The sequence below is a fragment of the Argopecten irradians genome, chromosome 16 (assembly GCF_041381155.1).
Source record: "Argopecten irradians isolate NY chromosome 16, Ai_NY, whole genome shotgun sequence".
Classification (NCBI taxonomy): Eukaryota; Metazoa; Mollusca; class Bivalvia; order Pectinida; family Pectinidae; genus Argopecten; species Argopecten irradians.
This window is the reverse complement of record NC_091149.1, coordinates 21,333,999-21,356,180: the sequence shown is the minus strand read 5'-3', so window position 1 is coordinate 21,356,180 and position 22,182 is coordinate 21,333,999. Positions and strand designations below refer to the sequence as shown.

Genomic DNA, 22,182 nt, shown 5'->3' with positions numbered 1-22,182 from the left:
TGATCGAGTCATAGCAACATTGAAAACTAGATCGCAAAAAAATTACAATCAAAAAGTTTTATTTTCAGTTAAAAACGCAAACAAATGACCCGCATAAAAATCAAATTGCTATCTTTACTCGTTCCATGCAATGTGCATCGTTGATATTCCAGGGGTTACTGAATACCAGTCTCTATAATACTGGGAAACAAGAGGCCCATGGGCCTTAACGGTCATCTGACTATTAGTACAATACAACACAGTCGTTTAAAGATTTTAGCCTATTTGACCCCTGTGACCTTGATTGAAGGTCAAGGTAAATCATTTGAACAAACTTGGTAGCCCTTTATCCCAGCATGCTACATGCCCAATATCAGTACCCTGGGCCTTCTGGTTCTTGAGAAGAAGTCATTAAAAGATTTTAGCCTATTTGCCACCCGTTACAAAGGTCATTCCTTTGAATAAACTTGATAGCCCATCATCCAAGCATACTACATGCCCAAGATCAATACCCTTGGCCTTCTGGTTCTTGAGAAGAAGTCATTTAAAGATTTTAGCCTTTTTGACCTCCATGACCTTGAATGAAGGTCAAGGTCATTCAGTTGAACAAACTTGGTAGCCTTTCATCCCAGCATGCTACAGGCCCAATATCAGTACCATGGGCCATCTGGGTCTTGAGAAGAAGTTGTTTAAATATTTAAACCTTTTTGACCCCTATGACCTTGAATGAAGATCAAGGTCATTCATTTTAACAAATTTGATAGCCATTCATCCAAGCATGTCAAAGGTCCAATATCAGGTCTCTAGGCCTCTTAGTTATTGACAAGAAGTTGTTTAAAGGATTTTAGCCTATTTGACCCCAGTGACCTTGTATGAAGGTCAAGGTCCTTCATTTTAACAAACTTGGTAACCCTTCATCCAAAAATGCTGCAAGCCTAATATGAGTATCCTGGGCCATTTAGTTCTTGAGAAGAAGTCATTTAAATATTTTAGCCAATTTGACCCCTGTGACCTTGAATGAAGGTCAAGGTCCTTCATTTGAACAAACTTGGTAGCCCTTTCTCCCAGCATTTTACATGCCCAATATCAGTACCCTGGGCCTTCTGGTTCTTGCGAAGAAGTCATTTAAAGATTTTAGCCTATTTGGCCCCCGTGACCTTGAATGAAGAGTAAGGTCATTCATTTGAACAAACTTGGTAGCCCTTCATCCCAGCATGCCACAGGCCTAATATCTGGTCCCTAAACCTCTTCATTATTCACAAGATGTTGTTTAAATGATTATAGCCTATTTGACCCCTGTGACCTTGAATGAAGGTCAAGGTCATTTATTTGAACAAACTTGGTAGCCTTTCATCCCAGCATCCTACAGGCCCAATATCAGTACCCTGGGCCATCTGGTTCTTGAGAAGAGGAGAAGATTTTAGCCTTTTTGACCCCAGTGACCTTGAATGACGAGTAAGGTCATTCATTTGAACAAACTTGGTTGCCCTTCATCCAAGCATGTCACAGGTCCAATATCAGTACCCTGAGCCTTCTGATTCTTGAGAAGAAGTTGTTTAAAGGATTTTAGCCTATTTGACCCCTGTGACCTTGAATGAAGGTCAAGGTCATTTATTTGAACAAACTTGGTAGCCCTTCATCCCAGCATCCTACTGGCCATATATCAGTACCCTGTGCCTTCTGATTCTTGAGAAGAAGTCGTTTAAAGATTTTGGCCTTTTTGACCCCTGTGACCTTGAATGAAGGTCAAGGTCATTCATTTGAAGAAACTTGGTAGCCCTCCATCCCAGCAACCTACAGGCCAAATATAAGTACCCTGGGCCTTCCGTTATTGAGAAGAAGTCGTTTGAATGAAAAGTTTACGCACGGCAGACGGCGGACGGCGCACAATGACGGACGGTGCATGATGACAATAGGTCATCCTGACCCTTCTGGTCAGATGACCTAAAAACCACTTTGTAGTTTTGCTCTCTTCTACATGTCTGAATCTATATTTAAAATAGAGGGAGATAATCTGTGAAGAACTCTGCCAAGAAAGTCATGTCTGACTCTAGATTTAAACTAGTGGGAAATAATCTAGTGAAGGCCTCTGCCAAGAAAGTCTGATCTGATTCTAGTTTCAAACTAGGGGGAGATAATCTAATGAAGAACTCTGCTGATGAAGTCTTATCTGATTCTAGATTTAAACTGGGGAAAATTATCTAGTGAAGAACTCTGCTGAGAAAGTCGGATCTGACTCTAGTTTCAAACTAAGGGGAATTAATCTAGTGAAGAACTCTGCAGAGAAAGTTGTGTTTGATTCTAGTTTCAAGCTAGGGGGGATAATCTAGTGAATATTCTATATTTAAATTGGGGGGATAATCTACTGAAGAATTTTGCTGAGAAAGATTTATCCGATTCTAGTTTCAAGCTAGAGGGAGATAATCTAGTGAAGAACTGTGCTGAGAAGTTTAGTCAGATTCTATATTTAAACTAGGGGAGATAATCTAGTTATGAACTCTGCTGAGGAAGTCTGATCTGATTTGAGTTTCAAGCTATGGGGTGATCATCTAGTGAAGATTCTATATTTAAACTAAGGGGAGATAATCTAGTGAAGAACTCTGCTGAGAGTGTTTTTTCTGATTCTAGATTTAAACTAGGATATATCATCTAGTGAAGATTCTATATTTAAAATAGGGGGGATAATCTAGTGAAGAACTTAGCTGTGAAAGTTTTGTCTGATTCTAGTTTCAAGCTGGGGGTGGGGTGAAGAACTTTGTTGTGAAAGTTTTGTCTGATTCTAGATTCAAGCTAGGGGGAGATAACCTAGTGAAGAACTGTGCTGAGAAAGTCTTATCCGATTCTAGATTCAAACTAGGGGAGATAATCTAGTTAAGAACTCTGCTGAGAAAGTCTCATCTGATTCTAGATTGAAACTAGGGGAGATAATCTAGTTAAGAACTCTGCTGAGGAAGTTTTGTCTGATTGTAGATTTAAACTAGGGGGAGATAACAGAGTGAAAAACTCTGCTGAGAATTGCTTATTTTGTAGAAAACTGTACATGAAAAAGTGATCATGAATGCCAATGTCCAGACTTCATTTGTTATATGCCTAGTTTAATCAACACAAACACATTTCTCTGAGAGGGCTTTTGGCAAAAGAATCTAAGACTTTAAACCAACAAGTTTCAGTGTCCGTTCATGACTAGTTTTAGGATATATCGGAGCACCAGGTTCAAGCTTGGAGTAAAAGCGAGTAATATTTTCATTACATGACAAAAAGTTGGCTGTATAATCTCTAAGGTCTTGATGTTGATCGAGGTCCGTCAAATCACTTCTCATAAATAAAGAAAAATGAATGTACAACCAAATTTTCACTATAGTCACTGGTGTCAGGTTCTCTTCATCAATTTTCAGAACATTCATTTTCTTCAATAAAATGTCACTCCTGCAGTCGTATGAGTAAACATAAATTTTATCAAGCAAACAGCCAAACGCTGGTATGGGTAGACCCAATAGATCTGTGTTCACGTTTGTTTGAGCAAAAGCATTAGTGATTGTCTCCGCTATCAGTTGGTTTTTGTATATCCTTTTCTTATATCTTATTTCATCAATGTCACTTCCACCATAATTTGTCCCAGTTTGCCCTTGCTCTGCTGTTTCCTGAAATCTTGAAGTGTTTTCCTCATCTTCCAGGATTTTCAATGGTATCGTCCCATTAATCATCATATCTATATGGCCGTGCCATGTTATGTCTGATCCTACAAAAAGTGGAAGATAAATTAAAAGAAAAACAAAATCACCAGTTCTGTCACAATGATGTTATAAATCAATTAAATCTTTGAGTTTATACACTTCTTTATTTCTCAATTATATTGTTGAGATTGAATCTGATAATATTCGCAATAAATTTCCACAGTGTTTTTTTATTGGTTTTATGGCCAGGGTCACATAATGACATGCTACAATGTACATGAATGTATCATGTATATTTAACCTAGGAATGAAGTGAAAGATTGACTGAGTGAACTAAAGGGAGGTAACTGACAGATCAGAATGAGAACTCTAGTCTACCCTCTACTTCCTAAACCTGGTATGTCTGGATTGATTTGATTGAAGGGAAGTAACTCTGGTAGATCAGAATTCTGAGTAAAAAGATAAATATGTCAACTAAGTGTATCCAAGGATTTATAAGTAAGAAGGATTCGTGTCTGTCTCTTTACATTACTAAACACCACGGGAGACGCCTATGAACCGGGAATACATACCGTTTTTCTCAACAAATACTTATCTTATCGAGTCAAACGAAACACCAATGTAAAGTTTATTAAATTTCACAACGTTTACAACTTATTTTAAGGACGGAAGATTTAGAGGTTATGTCTTAAACTTTCATTTCGGAAAGTAAGACGGTAACCCTCGCACCCGCAAGTTACATCAAAGACTGTGCCGGCGGATATCAAAGGAAAATCAGACGTCGCCCAACGTCACGGTCACTGCACAAACACAAAAGCTCCTGCCTTGTACTCCCCCAAAACCCAGTGTGACTTATCCTTCTCATATACGTCCTTGGTGTATCACATATAGGTTTCTAACTGAAATCTTGTTACAAAATTTGTTATTTTTTTCATCAACATTTCATCAATACAATTTCTTTTAAACCTAAATAAACTAAAACATGGGAGAAATTTTGTAATATACAAAGACAGAATAATAATTTCTTTACAAAGTATTACAGTTATCTACAGAAGTGAGAGGACATCATTTCTTTATTGATTGTAAGAAGTTTGATTGGACAATAAAATTCATCAGTGAGTGTTTTATGACAACAAAGGGCAGTAACTGTCTGATGTATCATAACAGAAATGCAGCATTTTGAAATGTTACGTAAACAAGATAATCTAGAACAAATATTACTATGTGCATGTTAAGGAGTACAAAACTAATGATTATATAATTAAGTTTTAGCCCTTTTACTTCTTATTTCTGTAGTTGTCCTACTTACTGCATTTTGATTGACTATCTACTTAAGTAAAAAGAAACTTCGCTGTTAGGCCAAAAAAATTTGTCTCTTTAAGGTTACCCGGCAAACACTAATTTTTACCATGACCTTAATTTTTTTTCCATTTTTCTACGAATTTTTTTTTTAAAAGTCGGGATTTCAATCTCAGACTCTAGTTCCGGCCATCATTTTAGAGCGAAAGAAACTAAAAAAAAAAAATTCCTTCCGACCGACTGACCCTATTTTTGTAGCCAATTTAACCCTAAATAGACATATTTTTTGGGGGGTCTTAACAAATATTACCCAGGGAATCTTGCATTTGTTAGGTGTTGAAATCTCATTTTAGGTCATTGAATTTGATAAAGCTTTTTTGTGTCTGAAACACATATGTAGAGACTTTTGTACTTTTTCTTCTCATTCTGTCATTACTTTTAATTCTAAAGCATTACCTAACAAAGTATTTCCTCTCTGGATGTCTACTCCACATCCAGCACCATACATTCCCGATGAGGAAATTCGATCATTGATCAAACTGTCCTCAAAACTCAGTCTGCTGAAGAGGTGTATATTTAATACTTCAGTAAGGGAGGTTACTCTTCCTTCTCGTCCACATCTGGGATCTGTGGCATCAGTACCCTCAGCAGAAACACTCAATCTTTTCAAAATTTTTGTAAGAGACAGACGATGTGCATCAAATTCTGAATAAAAAAAAGACAAAAATGTCAATGTTGAACATATGTTAAATTTCCATCTTATATCAATAACACAACATTTTGCCCAAAAATCCATGGATCAAGAGAGACATTATTCATAGTAACATGTGTAATGTGATTGGACTGGGTCTATCATTGGTGATCACGTAGCTAGCTCAGATGGTAGAGACATTATTTATATTAACATGTGTAATGTGATGGACTGGGTCTATCATTGGTGATCACGTAGCTAGCTCAGATGGTAGAGACATTATTTATATTAACATGTGTAATGTGATTGGACTGGGTCTATCATTGGTGATCATGTAGCTAGCTCAGATGGTAGAGACATTATTCATATTAACATGTGTAATGTGATGGACTGGGTCTATCATTGGTGATCACGTAGCTAGCTCAGATGGTAGAGACATTATTTATATTAACATGTGTAATGTGATTGGGTACTGGGTCTATCATTGGTGATCACGTAGCTAGCTCCAGATGGTAGAGACATTATTTATATTAACATGTGTAATGTGATGGACTGGGTCTATCATTGGTGATCACGTAGCTAGCTCAGATGGTAGAGACATTATTTATATTAACATGTGTAATGTGATTGGACTGGGTCTATCATTGGTGATCACGTAGCTAGCTCAGATGGTAGAGACATTATTTATATTAACATGTGTAATGTGATTGGACTGGGTCTATCATTGGTGATCACGTAGCTAGCTCAGATGGTAGAGACATTATTTATATTAACATGTGTAATGTGATTGGACTGGGTCTATCATTGGTGATCATGTAGCTAGCTCAGATGGTAGAGACATTATTTCATATTAACATGTGTAATGTGATTGGACTGGGTCTATCATTGGTGATCACGTAGCTAGCTCAGATGGTAGAGACATTATTTATATTAACATGTGTAATGTGATTGGACTGGGTCTATCATTGGTGATCACTAGCTAGCTCAGATGGTAGAGACATTATTTATATTAACATGTGTAATGTGATGGACTGGGTCTATCATTGGTGATCACGTAGCTAGCTCAGATGGTAGAGACATTATTTATATTAACATGTGTAATGTGATTGGACTGGGTCTATCATTGGTGATCACGTAGCTAGCTCAGATGGTAGAGACATTATTTATATTAACATGTGTAATGTGATTGGACTGGGTCTATCATTGGTGATCATGTAGCTAGCTCAGATGGTAGAGACATTATTTATATTAACATGTGTAATGTGATGGGACTGGGGGTCTATCATTGGTGATCACGTAGCTAGCTCAGATGGTAGAGACATTATTTATATTAACATGTGTAATGTGATTGGACTGGGTCTATCATTGGTGATCACGTAGCTAGCTCAGATGGTAGAGACATTATTTATATTAACATGTGTAATGTGATTGGACTGGGTCTATCATTGGTGATCACGTAGCTAGCTCAGATGGTAGAGACATTATTTATATTAACATGTGTAATGTGATTGGACTGGGTCTATCATTGGTGATCACGTAGCTAGCTCAGATGGTAGAGACATTATTTATATTAACATGTGTAATGTGATTGGACTGGGTCTATCATTGGTGATCACGTAGCTAGCTCAGATGGTAGAGACATTATTTATATTAACATGTGTAATGTGATTGGACTGGGTCTATCATTGGTGATCACGTAGCTAGCTCAGATGGTAGAGACATTATTTATATTAACATGTGTAATGTGATTGGACTGGGTCTATCATTGGTGATCACGTAGCTAGCTCAGATGGTAGAGACATTATTTATATTAACATGTGTAATGTGATTGGACTGGGTCTATCATTGGTAATCACGTAGCTAGCTCAGATGGTAGAGACATTATTTATATTAACATGTGTAATGTGATTGGACTGGGTCTATCATTGGTGATCACGTAGCTAGCTCAGATGGTAGAGACATTATTTATATTAACATGTGTAATGTGATTGGACTGGGTCTATCATTGGTGATCACGTAGCTAGCTCAGATGGTAGAGACATTATTTATATTAACATGTGTAATGTGATTGGACTGGGTCTATCATTGGTGATCACGTAGCTAGCTCAGATGGTAGAGACATTATTTATATTAACATGTGTAATGTGATGGACTGGGTCTATCATTGGTGATCACGTAGCTAGCTCAGATGGTAGAGACATTATTTATATTAACATGTGTAATGTGATTGGACTGGGTCTATCATTGGTGATCACGTAGCTAGCTCAGATGGTAGAGACATTATTTATATTAACATGTGTAATGTGATGGACTGGGTCTATCATTGGTGATCACGTAGCTAGCTCAGATGGTAGAGACATTATTTATATTAACATGTGTAATGTGATTGGACTGGGTCTATCATTGGTGATCACGTAGCTAGCTCAGATGGTAGAGACATTATTTATATTAACATGTGTAATGTGATTGGACTGGGTCTATCATTGGTGATCACGTAGCTAGCTCAGATGGTAGAGACATTATTTATATTAACATGTGTAATGTGATTGGACTGGGTCTATCATTGGTGATCACGTAGCTAGCTCAGATGGTAGAGACATTATTTATATTAACATGTGTAATGTGATTGGACTGGGTCTATCATTGGTGATCACGTAGCTAGCTCAGATGGTAGAGACATTATTTATATTAACATGTGTAATGTGATTGGACTGGGTCTATCATTGGTAATCACCTAGCTAGCTCAGATGGTAGAGACATTATTTATATTAACATGTGTAATGTGATTGGACTGGGTCTATCATTGGTGATCACGTAGCTAGCTCAGATGGTAGAGACATTATTTATATTAACATGTGTAATGTGATTGGACTGGGTCTATCATTGGTGATCACGTAGCTAGCTCAGATGGTAGAGACATTATTTATATTAACATGTGTAATGTGATTGGACTGGGTCTATCATTGGTGATCACATAGTAGATGGTAGAGACATTATTTAATAACATGTGTATGTGATTGGACTGGGTCTATCATTGGTGATCACGTAGCTAGCTCAGATGGTAGAGACATTATTTATATTAACATGTGTAATGTGATTGGACTGGGTCTATCATTGGTGATCACGTAGCTAGCTCAGATGGTAGAGACATTATTTATATTAACATGTGTAATGTGATTGGACTGGGTCTATCATTGGTGATCACGTAGCTAGCTCAGATGGTAGAGACATTATTTATATTAACATGTGTAATGTGATTGGACTGGGTCTATCATTGGTGATCACGTAGCTAGCTCAGATGGTAGAGACATTATTTATATTAACATGTGTAATGTGATGGACTGGGTCTATCATTGGTGATCACGTAGCTAGCTCAGATGGTAGAGACATTATTTATATTAACATGTGTAATGTGATTGGACTGGGTCTATCATTGGTGATCACCTAGCTAGCTCAGATGGTAGAGACATTATTTATATTAACATGTGTAATGTGATTGGACTGGGTCTATCATTGGTGATCACGTAGCTAGCTCAGATGGTAGAGACATTATTTATATTAACATGTGTAATGTGATTGGACTGGGTCTATCATTGGTGATCACGTAGCTAGCTCAGATGGTAGAGACATTATTTATATTAACATGTGTAATGTGATTGGACTGGGTCTATCATTGGTGATCACGTAGCTAGCTCAGATGGTAGAGACATTATTTATATTAACATGTGTAATGTGATGGACTGGGTCTATCATTGGTGATCACGTAGCTAGCTCAGATGGTAGAGACATTATTTATATTAACATGTGTAATGTGATGGACTGGGTCTATCATTGGTGATCACGTAGCTAGCTCAGATGGTAGAGACATTATTTATATTAACATGTGTAATGTGATTGACTGGGTCTATCATTGGTGATCACGTAGCTAGCTCAGATGGTAGAGACATTATTTATATTAACATGTGTAATGTGATGGACTGGGTCTATCATTGGTGATCACGTAGCTAGCTCAGATGGTAGAGACATTATTTATATTAACATGTGTAATGTGATTGGACTGGGTCTATCATTGGTGATCACGTAGCTAGCTCAGATGGTAGAGACATTATTTATATTAACATGTGTAATGTGATGGACTGGGTCTATCATTGGTGATCACGTAGCTAGCTCAGATGGTAGAGACATTATTTATATTAACATGTGTAATGTGATGGACTGGTCTATCATGGTGATCACTAGCTAGCTCAGATGGTAGAGACATTATTTATATTAACATGGTATGTCTGGGTCTATCATTGGTGATCACGTAGCTAGCTCAGATGGTAGAGACATTATTTATATTAACATGTGTAATGTGATGGACTGGGTCTATCATTGGTGATCACGTAGCTAGCTCAGATGGTAGAGACATTATTTATATTAACATGTGTAATGTGATGGACTGGGTCTATCATTGGTGATCACGTAGCTAGCTCAGATGGTAGAGACATTATTTATATTAACATGTGTAATGTGATGGACTGGGTCTATCATTGGTGATCACGTAGCTAGCTCAGATGGTAGAGACATTATTTATATTAACATGTGTAATGTGATGGACTGGGTCTATCATTGGTGATCACGTAGCTAGCTCAGATGGTAGAGACATTATTTATATTAACATGTGTAATGTATGGATGGACTGGGGTCTATCATTGGTGATCACGTAGCTAGCTCAGATGGTAGAGACATTATTTATATTAACATGTGTAATGTGATGGACTGGGTCTATCATTGGTGATCACGTAGCTAGCTCAGATGGTAGAGACATTATTTATATTAACATGTGTAATGTGATGGACTGGGTCTATCATTGGTGATCACGTAGCTAGCTCAGATGGTAGAGACATTATTTATATTAACATGTGTAATGTGATGGACTGGGTCTATCATTGGTGATCACGTAGCTAGCTCAGATGGTAGAGACATTATTTATATTAACATGTGTAATGTGATGGACTGGGTCTATCATTGGTGATCACGTAGCTAGCTCAGATGGTAGAGACATTATTTATATTAACATGTGTAATGTGATTGGACTGGGTCTATCATTGGTGATCACGTAGCTAGCTCAGATGGTAGAGACATTATTTATATTAACATGTGTAATGTGATGGACTGGGTCTATCATTGGTGATCTTGTAGCTAGCTCAGATGGTAGAGACATTATTTATATTAACATGTGTAATGTGATTGGACTGGGTCTATCATTGGTGATCACGTAGCTAGCTCAGATGGTAGAGACATTATTTATATTAACATGTGTAATGTGATGGACTGGGTCTATCATTGGTGATCACGTAGCTAGCTCAGATGGTAGAGACATTATTCATATTAACATGTGTAATGTGATGGACTGGGTCTATCATTGGTGATCACATAGCTAGCTCAGATGGTAGAGACATTATTTATATTAACATGTGTAATGTGATGGACTGGGTCTATCATTGGTGGGATCACGTTAGCTAGCTCAGATGGTAGAGACATTATTTATATTAACATGTGTAATGTGATGGACTGGGTCTATCATTGGTGATCACGTAGCTAGCTCAGATGGTAGAGACATTATTTATATTAACATGTGTAATGTGATGGACTGGGTCTATCATTGGTGATCACGTAGCTAGCTCAGATGGTAGAGACATTATTTATATTAACATGTGTAATGTGATGGACTGGGTCTATCATTGGTGATCACGTAGCTAGCTCAGATGGTAGAGACATTATTTATATTAACATGTGTAATGTGATGGACTGGGTCTATCATTGGTGATCACGTAGCTAGCTCAGATGGTAGAGACATTATTTATATTAACATGTGTATGTGATTGGGACTGGGTCTATCATTGGTGATCACGTAGCTAGCTCAGATGGTAGAGACATTATTTATATTAACATGTGTAATGTGATGGGACTGGGTCTATCATTGGTGATCACGTAGCTAGCTCAGATGGTAGAGACATTATTTATATTAACATGTGTAATGTGATTGGACTGGGTCTATCATTGGTGATCACGTAGCTAGCTCAGATGGTAGAGACATTATTTATATTAACATGTGTAATGTGATGGACTGGGTCTATCATGGTGATCTAGCTAGCTCAGATGGTAGAGACATTATTTATATTAACATGTGTAATGTGATGGACTGGGTCTATCATTGGTGATCACGTAGCTAGCTCAGATGGTAGAGACATTATTTATATTAACATGTGTAATGTGATTGGACTGGGTCTATCATTGGTGATCACGTAGCTAGCTCAGATGGTAGAGACATTATTTATATTAACATGTGTAATGTGATGGACTGGGTCTATCATTGGTGATCACGTAGCTAGCTCAGATGGTAGAGACATTATTTATATTAACATGTGTAATGTGATTGGACTGGGTCTATCATTGGTGATCACGTAGCTAGCTCAGATGGTAGAGACATTATTTATATTAACATGTGTAATGTGATTGGACTGGGTCTATCATTGGTGATCACGTAGCTAGCTCAGATGGTAGAGACATTATTTATATTAACATGTGTAATGTGATTGGACTGGGTCTATCATTGGTGATCACGTAGCTAGCTCAGATGGTAGAGACATTATTTATATTAACATGTGTAATGTGATTGGACTGGGTCTATCATTGGTGATCACGTAGCTTGCTCAGGTAGAGACATTATTTATACTCAACATGTGTAATGTCGATTGGACTGGGTCTATTCATTGGTGATCACGTATTAGCTCAGATGGTAGTACATTAATTTATAATTAACAATGTGTGGAATGTGATTGACTGGGTCTTAATCATTGGTGATCACATAGCTCTAGCTCAGATGGTAGAGACATTATTTATATTAACATGTGTAATGTGATGGACTGGGTCTATCATTGGTGATCACATCAGCTAGATCGATGGTAGAGGACTTATTTTATAACATCGTCAATTGTATGGTAGAGTCTACATTATTAGCTAGCTATTAACATTATTTGTATTATACCATGTGTAAGTGTGGATGGACTGGGGTCTATCATCTGGTGATCACGTAGCTAGCTCAGATGGTAGAGACATTATTTATATTAACATGTGTAATGTGATGGACTGGGTCTATCATTGGTGATCACGTAGCTAGCTCAGATGGTAGAGACATTATTTATATTAACAGTGTAATGTGATGGACTGGGTCTATCATTGGTGATCACGTAGCTAGCTCAGATGGAGAGACATTATTTATATTAACATGTGTAATGTGATGGACTGGTTCGTATCATTGGTGGATAACGTATTCTAGCTCAGATGTAGAGACATTATTTATATTAAACATGTGTAATCGTGATGGACTGGGTCTATCATTGTTGATCACATAGCTAGCTAAGATGGTAGAGACATCTATTAATATAACATGTGTAAATGTGATGGTGTACTTGGTCTATCACTGGTGATCATATAGTAGCTGCTCAGATGGTATGAGACATTATTTATATTAACATGTGTAATTGTGATGGACTGCTAAACAGTGATCTGAACACAGTGAATGTCCTATATACTTACGATCACTTAACTCAAATTAATTTACTTATATATGTACTTCAATTGACATTTCATTTTTTCTGTACATTAGCAGGGATCTATCTAGCTCTGATTTATTACTGTTTATGGGAATAATGGGTAAATTTCCCCTGAAGAAATGAATTCCTCTCTGGCCTAAAGATCCCTGAAGATTTGAAAATTCCCCATTTGAAGCTAAAAAATGACCGTATTTATAACACAATTTCCCCAGTGACTTATTTTTCATATTAATTTTTTTCTTCTTTTGTTTTTGAATTTCTTCAAATTTATCATACAGCTACTGCATGTTTTATGATAAACTCAAATTTTTCTTTATTGAACTTAAAATCTTGCTTTACTAAATCTAAAAATAAAATTAGTTGCTTGACATTACTTTTTCGTCAACATGAAAATAATTTTGGATCAAAATAAGAAGATTCAAATTCCCTTTTATTTCGCCAAACTTTTCCCTTATTTTGAAAAAGGATATTTTCCCCCCAAACCTAGATTGATCCCTGATTAGTGTAGCTTAACAGTAAGTTTATATTTTTAGAGACAAGTACATACAACTGTTACATAGATTGTATAACACATGCACAGTGTACTGGTAAATGACATGTGTAGGCCTTCACATGTACAGTTAGGAGCAAGCTCAACTTGGTAGTGAAGTGCACTGGAGTGCACACGGCAAGTAAAGTGAACTCCGGTTCACTAGCTAGTGCACTAGAGTTCACATTGTAGTACACTAGAGTTAACATCGTAGTGCACTAGAGTTAACACCGTAGTGCACTAGAGTTAACACCGTAGTGCACTAGAGTTCACATAGTAGTGCACTAGAGTTCACATAGTAGTGCACAAGATACATGAACCTGATACTCCTAATTGCATACATTGTACATGTACAATCTGTTCACGTCTATATTTCATTAAATGGTTTTAAATATCTTTCAATTATTTCAGATGAATTACCAAATGTAATCTGTATTTAAAAGTTAACATAACTAAGTTAGTATGTAAATTATTAATTTATTAAAGATGCTCCATCGCTGACAAAAGGTATTTTTTCTCTATCAAAAAAAGGAACAGACTATTTAGTATTTTTCTTCGGTTACAAAAGTTACTTACTTTACACCATTACCACCATTGAAAAGTTTGTGCTTCTAATTTTACTTTCAAGTTAAAAATATAAAAAAATATTTATTTGCATCCTGAAAAAATTCCATGGCACTATATCCTATATAGAATGAAGGACTGATTGTGCATGCACCAAAGGTAAAATCAATTATTTTATATCATTTTTGTGTTAATTAGACATAGACATATATATACATGATTAAACACCAATAATTGTTCAAATGATGAATATCATTTACGGTAAGCGCTGTCGACAGTGGAGCATCTTTAAATAAAATGGTTACTTTTATTGGTGAACATATATGGGTTTCATCTGTGTAATTTATCCTGAAATGAGTTTTAATATTTAAGTCAAGAATATACCGAAAGCTGCAATATGACTTGACCACATGCAACTTTTCTTTAGATACTTTTTCAGAAAATAAATGAAATTATTTATTCATTTATTCATACTTTTTATAATACATTCAGTAATAGCTATATTTATTATTTAGATCAAATATATGGTATTCTAGATATAAATAGCTTTATTTATCTAAATTTATTTCATCTTCTTCTTCTTCTTGGTTTATCACCAGCCGTCAATAGTGACGATTTTAGGTGAGTGATCGGCTCATGTATTTAATTTTTTTTCATTCAATTTTATTATCTATTTATTTGAATCATATATCTTTATTCTTGCCATTCGAGACATTAACATAATATATATAATTGTATTTCACATTTAGAATGTCAGATTTTGTACATTTAGCAGTTTTGGCTATTACATTTTTATTATATCCTCATATAAGTCGCCTGGCACAGTGAATTATGAGTGTAGGACAAAAGCCCCCCCGGACAAAAGCCCCTTGGGACATAAGCCCCTAGGACAAAAGCCCCTCCGGACAAAAGCCCCTTAGGATAAAAGCCCCTCCGGACAAAAAGCCCCTTCTTTATAAAATAATTTATTTTTTTTCTTATTTTTATTTATTTAAAAACATTTTAATGTTATTAGAGAAGAGTGTCAAACATAACAAAAATACATAATTATGATGTGATCATTTGAATTCTTTTCATTTTTGAGTTAGAGATATCAAAGAAAGATTAACAAAACATGTATATATATATGTATACATAGACATTTGAATACATATATATACAAGAAGCCATTGATGTTTTATTTTTTAATAACACACCTACCAGGCTAACAGCTTGATGTTTGCATTGATTATATATAGATAATTAGGAAAGTATGTTTAATTCCAAAACATTTTTATCATATAGTGTCATAATTTGTGTAACATCAAAATAATTTTTACTTTTTTTTTCTCTTTAAATCATTAAATCAATTTATCAAAACTTTATCAAAATCCCAATAATCCAGTAAACTATATTGTGTCTTATTTTTAACTATTTTTGAAAAATAAAATTATTTTAAAATGAAAATGTTTTTTTATTATTTTTTTCAAATTTATTCTTTTTTGAAAAATGAAGGGGCTTTTGTCCTCTTTTCCATTATTATGGAGGGGCTTTTGTCCTAGGGGCTTATGTCCTAAGGGGCTTTTGTCCGGGGGGGCTTTTGTCCGTACCCCGTGAATTATACCTGTACCGGCCAGGCTCCAGGGCAAGAAACCAAGCTAGGGTTCACCTGTCTTGCCATGCATGACTGCCCCTCTCCTAATCCTGTAATTACCTATGAAGCCAGTTCAATTAACACAAAAATTGTGATTCCTGAAATACAGGTGTACAGGTGCCCTATGAGTTTTGATTTTTGAAAAGTTACAGAACTTTGTATTTCAATTATTTTACTGAAATAAATTAAGTTGAAATTTATCAAAAAGTTCTTATTATTAGCTACCTTATATATACAAATATAGATTTTATATGTCTCTGACTCTGTTAATTTATTCTAGCAAGAAATTTAAATGGTTATTTTACAGCTGTGCGATTGGGATGATCGGTCAATCAAATTTGCAAATCATTCCATATGATAAACGGACCGTGTTGATGAGACTAATTTGTATGTACTCGTTATTTTAGTGATATTTAAATCAAATCCTTATTTCTGTTTAAACATATCTTTCTACACATGTAATAATTATTACATCATCATAATATTTGAAACATCTTTTGATTGATACATTACATTTTTATATATCTCTATATAAATCTATGTATTAACATATGAAATCTATATTGAAATTAAGCAAAAGTTGTGTATGTTTATTAAACAAGAGGCCCAAAGGGCCTAGTCATCTGACTACCTTGACAATAGTAAAATTAATCATATATGGTGTCACTTTGTCAGGATCATTTTCAATTTCTTTCAACAAATTTTATTTCAAACAAGAGGCCACAGGGCCTTAACATATAGGAAATTAATTAGATACAGTGTCATGGTAGTCATCTTCGATTTGGGATCAACTAGAGATGTAACAATACTTTGTCGGGACCATGTCAGGATCATTTCATGCAAGTTTCAGCCAAATAGCACCGGTAGAACTCGAGAAGAAGTTCAAAATATGTTTTCAAGATGGCAGCTGTGGCGGCCATCTTGGATTTTGGATCGACCTGAAAAATAACAACACTTTGTTCGGACTATGTCAAAATCATTTCCTGCAAGTTTCAGCCAAATCACACCGGTAGAACTTGAGAAGGATTCCAAAATGTGTTTTCAAGATGGCGGCTGTGGTGGCCATCTTGGATTTCGGCCATAACAACACTTCGTTGGACCATGTCAGGATCATTTCATGAAGTTTCAGTCAAATTGCACCGGTAAACTTGAGAAGAAGTTCAAAATCAAGATGGCAGCTGTGGCAGCCATCTTGGATTTCGGATCAACCCGAAAAATAAAACACTTGTCGGGACCATGTCAGATCATTTCATGCAAGTTTCAGCCAAATCGCACCGGTCGAACTTGAGAAGAAGTTCAAAATGTGTTTTCAATATGGCGGCTGTGGCGGCCATCTTGGATTTCGGATTGACCCGAAAAATAACAGCACTTTGTCAGGACCATGTCAGGATCATTTCATGTAAGTTTCAGCAAAATTGCACTGGTAGAACTTGAGAAGAAGTTCAAAATGTGAAAAGTTAACGCACGGCGGACGGCGCACGACGACGGACGAAACATGACGACTATAGGTCATCCTGACCCTTCGGGTCAGATGACCTAAAAACTATTAACTAAAAAGTGATGACCTATACATTAAAATAATGTGTAGTGTCATAATTATATAATTCATGTTGTCAAGAGACATTTTAATCATAAATGATGTTTTAGTGTTTATACACATACACATAAAATATTTTTATCATATATATATCAAGGATTTCTAACTACATATGTGTACATATTAATTATTTAATTGTTATCATATCATTATTACATGTCCGTAGATGTATGTACATGTACAAAGTCTGTCACATACATTGATATACATGTGCTGTACATTGCACATGGGGATACAGGTATACACTGGGGTGTATCTCTGAACGCCAACATTTTGGATTTACCTGTAGGGTAGTTTGTTGTGACAGTGGTTATAGTCTTTTTCCTAAAAGGAGTCCCAATGCCAACAGGTAAATTTACCTGTAAAAGTTACCTGTGTTGATACTTATCTTAATGCATAATGATTATCATACATTGTTTTTTTTTTTTTTTCAATAAGTGTTCAGAATTAATATCAGAAACATACATACATAATACATGTTTCAGTTAATATCTATGAAAATATAATAATATAATTTATGAATGAAATTAAATTAAATACACAATGATTTTATTTCAAGAATTTTAAAGATTTCCTTGATATATCTAAAATCTCTGGTATCAATCTCATTAGATTTTCAATAGATTGACACTAAAATCAAGCAAAATTCTTTGAAACCTATTTCACATGGAAGTAACTTTCCCATTCAGTCATATCAAAGAAAAATCCAAAAAGGAATTATCTTACTTTACTTTAAACATATTTTATTGTGAAACACAAAAGGATCAGGCACAAGTTTTTCCAACTTAAACAGCTGTCTCCTAACATTATAACAAAATTAACATATTATGCATGATGACTTAGATATCTTATACAGATCAAACAAATCAAATAATCTTTCTTTAAATAAATTTAATAATAATTGTGTAGTAAAAGCTTTTGTATGCAGCAAATTAAGATATATTTCCAGATTTTGCTCATTAGTTTCGCTAATTAACTTTGTACGAGCATCTAAATAATTTGAACATTCTAAGAAATAATGATAAGCATTTTCACAATGATTTCCACATTTTGTACCACGAGAATATTCGACTATATTTGAACAGAAAAGATCGTCATTTAGAGTGCTACAATTGTACCTCAATCTGGTGTGAGAAATATTTAATTTTCTGTCACCATAGCTAAAATAAATTGGTCGATGAGAGACTAATTTATTGGGAAAGAGCAGTCTTAAAAGAAGAAATGGATAATGACTTAATATCATTATCTAAATTATTCCAGTTTCTTAAAGTAGACGGTAAGAAAGACTTGAGAGTGGAGGATAGTCAATAGCTTGGAATACAAAAGTCGTTATTGTTTCTTAGAGTATATTGAGTATTTTCACCAACTGTGTGAGGTAATAGATTTGAAAGAAAGTTAGGAGTTTTCATCTATGTAATGATTTAAGTTTTCATCTTGCTCTCCTATCACTTAGTAATTCTAAACCTGATTCACAATAAAGAGATTCATTCTTGTTTGCAACATTTTGAGAATTACAAGACCTACAACATATGGACTTGAAATAATTTTGTCAGTATTGCAACATTAACATCTATAATGTGTATTAAAATGAATATGATTAAGACTCAAAGTAACAGTCTTTAATCTCATTTCATTTAGTATTCATTAACATAATTAAGTGACCTTTAAAAGTATTTTGTATCTAAAATACATATAGAGCATTGAAACCCAATTATATATTATTACCAATGTTTAGAAAACATCATATATGTGTGTTTGTGTCGGCTTCAATATATTACCAACTTAAACTATAATCAATAGGTCAAACTTTTCGACAAAATTAATTTAAACTTTATGATACTCATATTGTTTTTCTCCATTGATTTTCTAACCAAATACTTAAAAAAGGTGTACGTCTATGCAATAAAAGAAATCAACTATGCACGGTCACAAGAAATGAATGTTGGCTAAGAATGTAGCCCTGGCGAACTCCTATGTCAATACAGCATTCTGTTACATTAAAGATACACTGTTCAACAATCCTGTTTTTCTGATAAAATTGAGATATGATTTGTAAAAAAATATATCACTTGGAACCCAAAACGCATTGTTCTTGATAATCTGCATGTAGCTCCTTATTAATTCTTAGCATTTATAATGTATATGATTTTATGTATATTAAAGCACCGATTATCTTTAATTAATAATTTTCTACATTACATCTATATATTACATTACATAATATGCATTGTATATTGTAATGAATAAATTGAAGGAATTATTTCCAAAACCCACCAATGTTACCTATGATATTGATTGAAATACAGGTAAATCTCTGGTGACTTTACAGGTGAAAATAAAGACAGCTTATATGAAGCAGTATATAATTGCCTTCCTATTGTTTTCTAAAACAACACCTACCTATTGTTGATAACTATGTTGGCGTTCAGAGAACACCCCATACACTGCACCTGTATACATGACTTGTATATTGTAAACTGTAGGTACACAGGTCTGTCGTTATGGTCACTAGGCCTAGGGCCCTTTTCTCCCTGATTCCCCATTCCACCACCTGAGGTGACACCTTAATTACCTGAGATGATGATCAGTCAGGTGTCACAGGTAAGGTACCGTATGCCTATTTTCTTTAACCCCAGGGGGTCTATGCATTCAATTTAATTGATAGGATGCTGTGACAGCCTCTGTACCTGATTAGTTTAGTAAAGTCTAACTGTCTACTTGACCCCATGTGGTTTTGTTTCATATAATAATAATAAAAATAAATTAAACTTAAATAGCTACTTTTTATCAAAACACGCTTATTCTTGCAATTGAGAATAATTGTTATGATATTGGGTTTTTTTTTTCTTCTACTCAAAATGAAGATAATGTATACACCTTGTTTTGTATCTTGGTTTTATTTTATGTATATTTTTTAAGAGATGGAGAGGGGTTTATTAATTGTGTACGATATAGCTAACTTTATACTACATGTACACATGGACAATGTACATGAACATGTATATATATGTGTATTCCAAAACATGCTTCGAGACAATACCCCTTGGGCTCCCTTATACTCCAGCCCCACCCCAAACCTACATAGCTATGTTGTATGTTTATTTCGCCACTCAAAAAATTACACTAATTCAGCCCTCTGGCCATGAATTGTTTTACCTGAAATTTAACATGCTGGCTCAGGTAAACATATGGCCATCATACATTCTAGTCCAAGAGATCTAGTATAGAAAAGGAAGTGATAATGTGAATAAACGTATGTAAAAATCTGATTTTTAGATAATATTCTAAATAAATTTCCGGTAAAACCTATAAACTAGCTAGAATAAATGTAGCTTCATGAACACTGTATCTAAGTTACAAGTTAAATACAATTAAGTTATTTAATTGACAAGTTTAATTGTCCATGCACACTGTTGGGATTACTTTCATCCCCCATATTACAATTGTAAGTAATTGAATTCATTCATATTTTTATTTAAATATTTGAATATACATGTACTTGTATTTGTAAGGTTATATGGGAACATGTACGTGTATATCACACTGGCACGTAGTGTACTAAAGTTAACACTGTAGTGCACTAGAGTTAACATTGTAGTGTACTAGAGTTAACACTGTAGTGAACTGGAGTTCACATCGTAGTGCACTCTAGTGCACTACAATGTTTAGTCTAGTGCACTACATTGTGCACTTCAGTTTTACAGTGCCAGTGTGATACACACATGTTCCCGTATAACCTTACAAATACAAGTATATTCAAATTTGTGGTATAACTTATAGTGCACTAGATACCAAGTTTAGTTTGCTCCCAACTGTATATACAGTACCATATGTATCACATGACGTACATGTACACATGCACATTTTGAATGTGCAATTAAATTTTACCTTTCAAATAATTATCTAATAATTCAAATGCGGCGTTTTCTCTGTCCAGACCACTTTTCTGTCGATCGTTTGTCGATTTTACTCCACCTTCCGATCTCCTTCGTTGAAATCTTGCCAAATTCTGTAACTTTTCAATATCCCAGCATGTTTTCAATGGTAGAGTTTTCGACACTTGAGTGGGGAAACCGCTGAAAGTGCTCAGCATTTCTTGTGTTGTCACGACAGCTTCTCGGAAGGAATATCCCCCTAAAGGATTACAAAATACTACTTGTAAAGTCATACTTTCCCATGTGTCTAGATCCTCGTTCAGGAGGAAGGATTCGAGAGCTTCTAGAGCAGGCTTGTTTGTCGTGTTCTCCGCCATTTTATGACTGCGATGAGAAAACGAAAGTAAAATTATAGAAGGGCGGCGGTCCAAGGGCGATAACTCTAGCACAACTAGCTACTTGGCATGATTATCTATAGCTAGCTAATTTGTATACGGATGTCCCCCATATGCGACTGTAAAATATTAGACTACAGCATTTAGACCTAATAGTGTGCGTAACTTTTTATGCAATAGCTAACAAGTATTGCATTTGGTCTATAATATTGCATGTAGTATTTTTGTACAATGATATATATACATTAATATTATACGGGAGAAATAAGATGATTTTCGGAGAAAAAAAAAATAACTGCAATGTATCTCATAATTTTAGTGACATTTTTACCCTTTTTCACGTTT

General features: G+C 35.1%; 1 protein-coding gene across 2 annotated transcripts; it reads right to left on the bottom strand.

Moving 5' to 3' along the window:
• Positions 1 to 96: 96 nt before the first annotated feature.
• LOC138310214 (uncharacterized) lies at positions 97 to 21,853 on the bottom strand. Of its 2 annotated transcripts, none has more exons than XR_011206367.1 (3): positions 15,941 to 16,513; positions 5,409 to 5,657; positions 97 to 3,718 (listed from the first exon to the last, which is right to left on the bottom strand). XR_011206367.1 is itself a non-coding variant. In XM_069251334.1 (3 exons), exons 1-3 carry the CDS (start codon positions 21,817 to 21,819, stop codon positions 3,123 to 3,125), a joined length of 1,209 nt encoding a protein of 402 aa, XP_069107435.1. In that variant the 5' UTR covers positions 21,820 to 21,853; the 3' UTR covers positions 97 to 3,122. The 2 variants fall into 2 exon arrangements, 1 of the variants encoding a protein (XP_069107435.1); XM_069251334.1 differs by lacking the exon at positions 15,941 to 16,513 and adding an exon at positions 21,456 to 21,853.
• Between the last annotated feature and the right edge of the window lie 329 nt (positions 21,854 to 22,182).

Coding starts and splice junctions, on each gene's coding strand:
- LOC138310214 (XM_069251334.1), bottom strand. CDS start 21,819: ATGGCGGAGAACACGACAAACAAGCCTGCTCTAGAAGCTCTCGAATCC. Junction 5,658..21,455: donor ATTAGATAATTATTTGAAAG/GTAAAATTTAAT, acceptor TTTTTTATTCAG/AATTTGATGCACATCGTCTG. Junction 3,719..5,408: donor GAGAGGAAATACTTTGTTAG/GTAATGCTTTAG, acceptor CACTTTTTGTAG/GATCAGACATAACATGGCAC.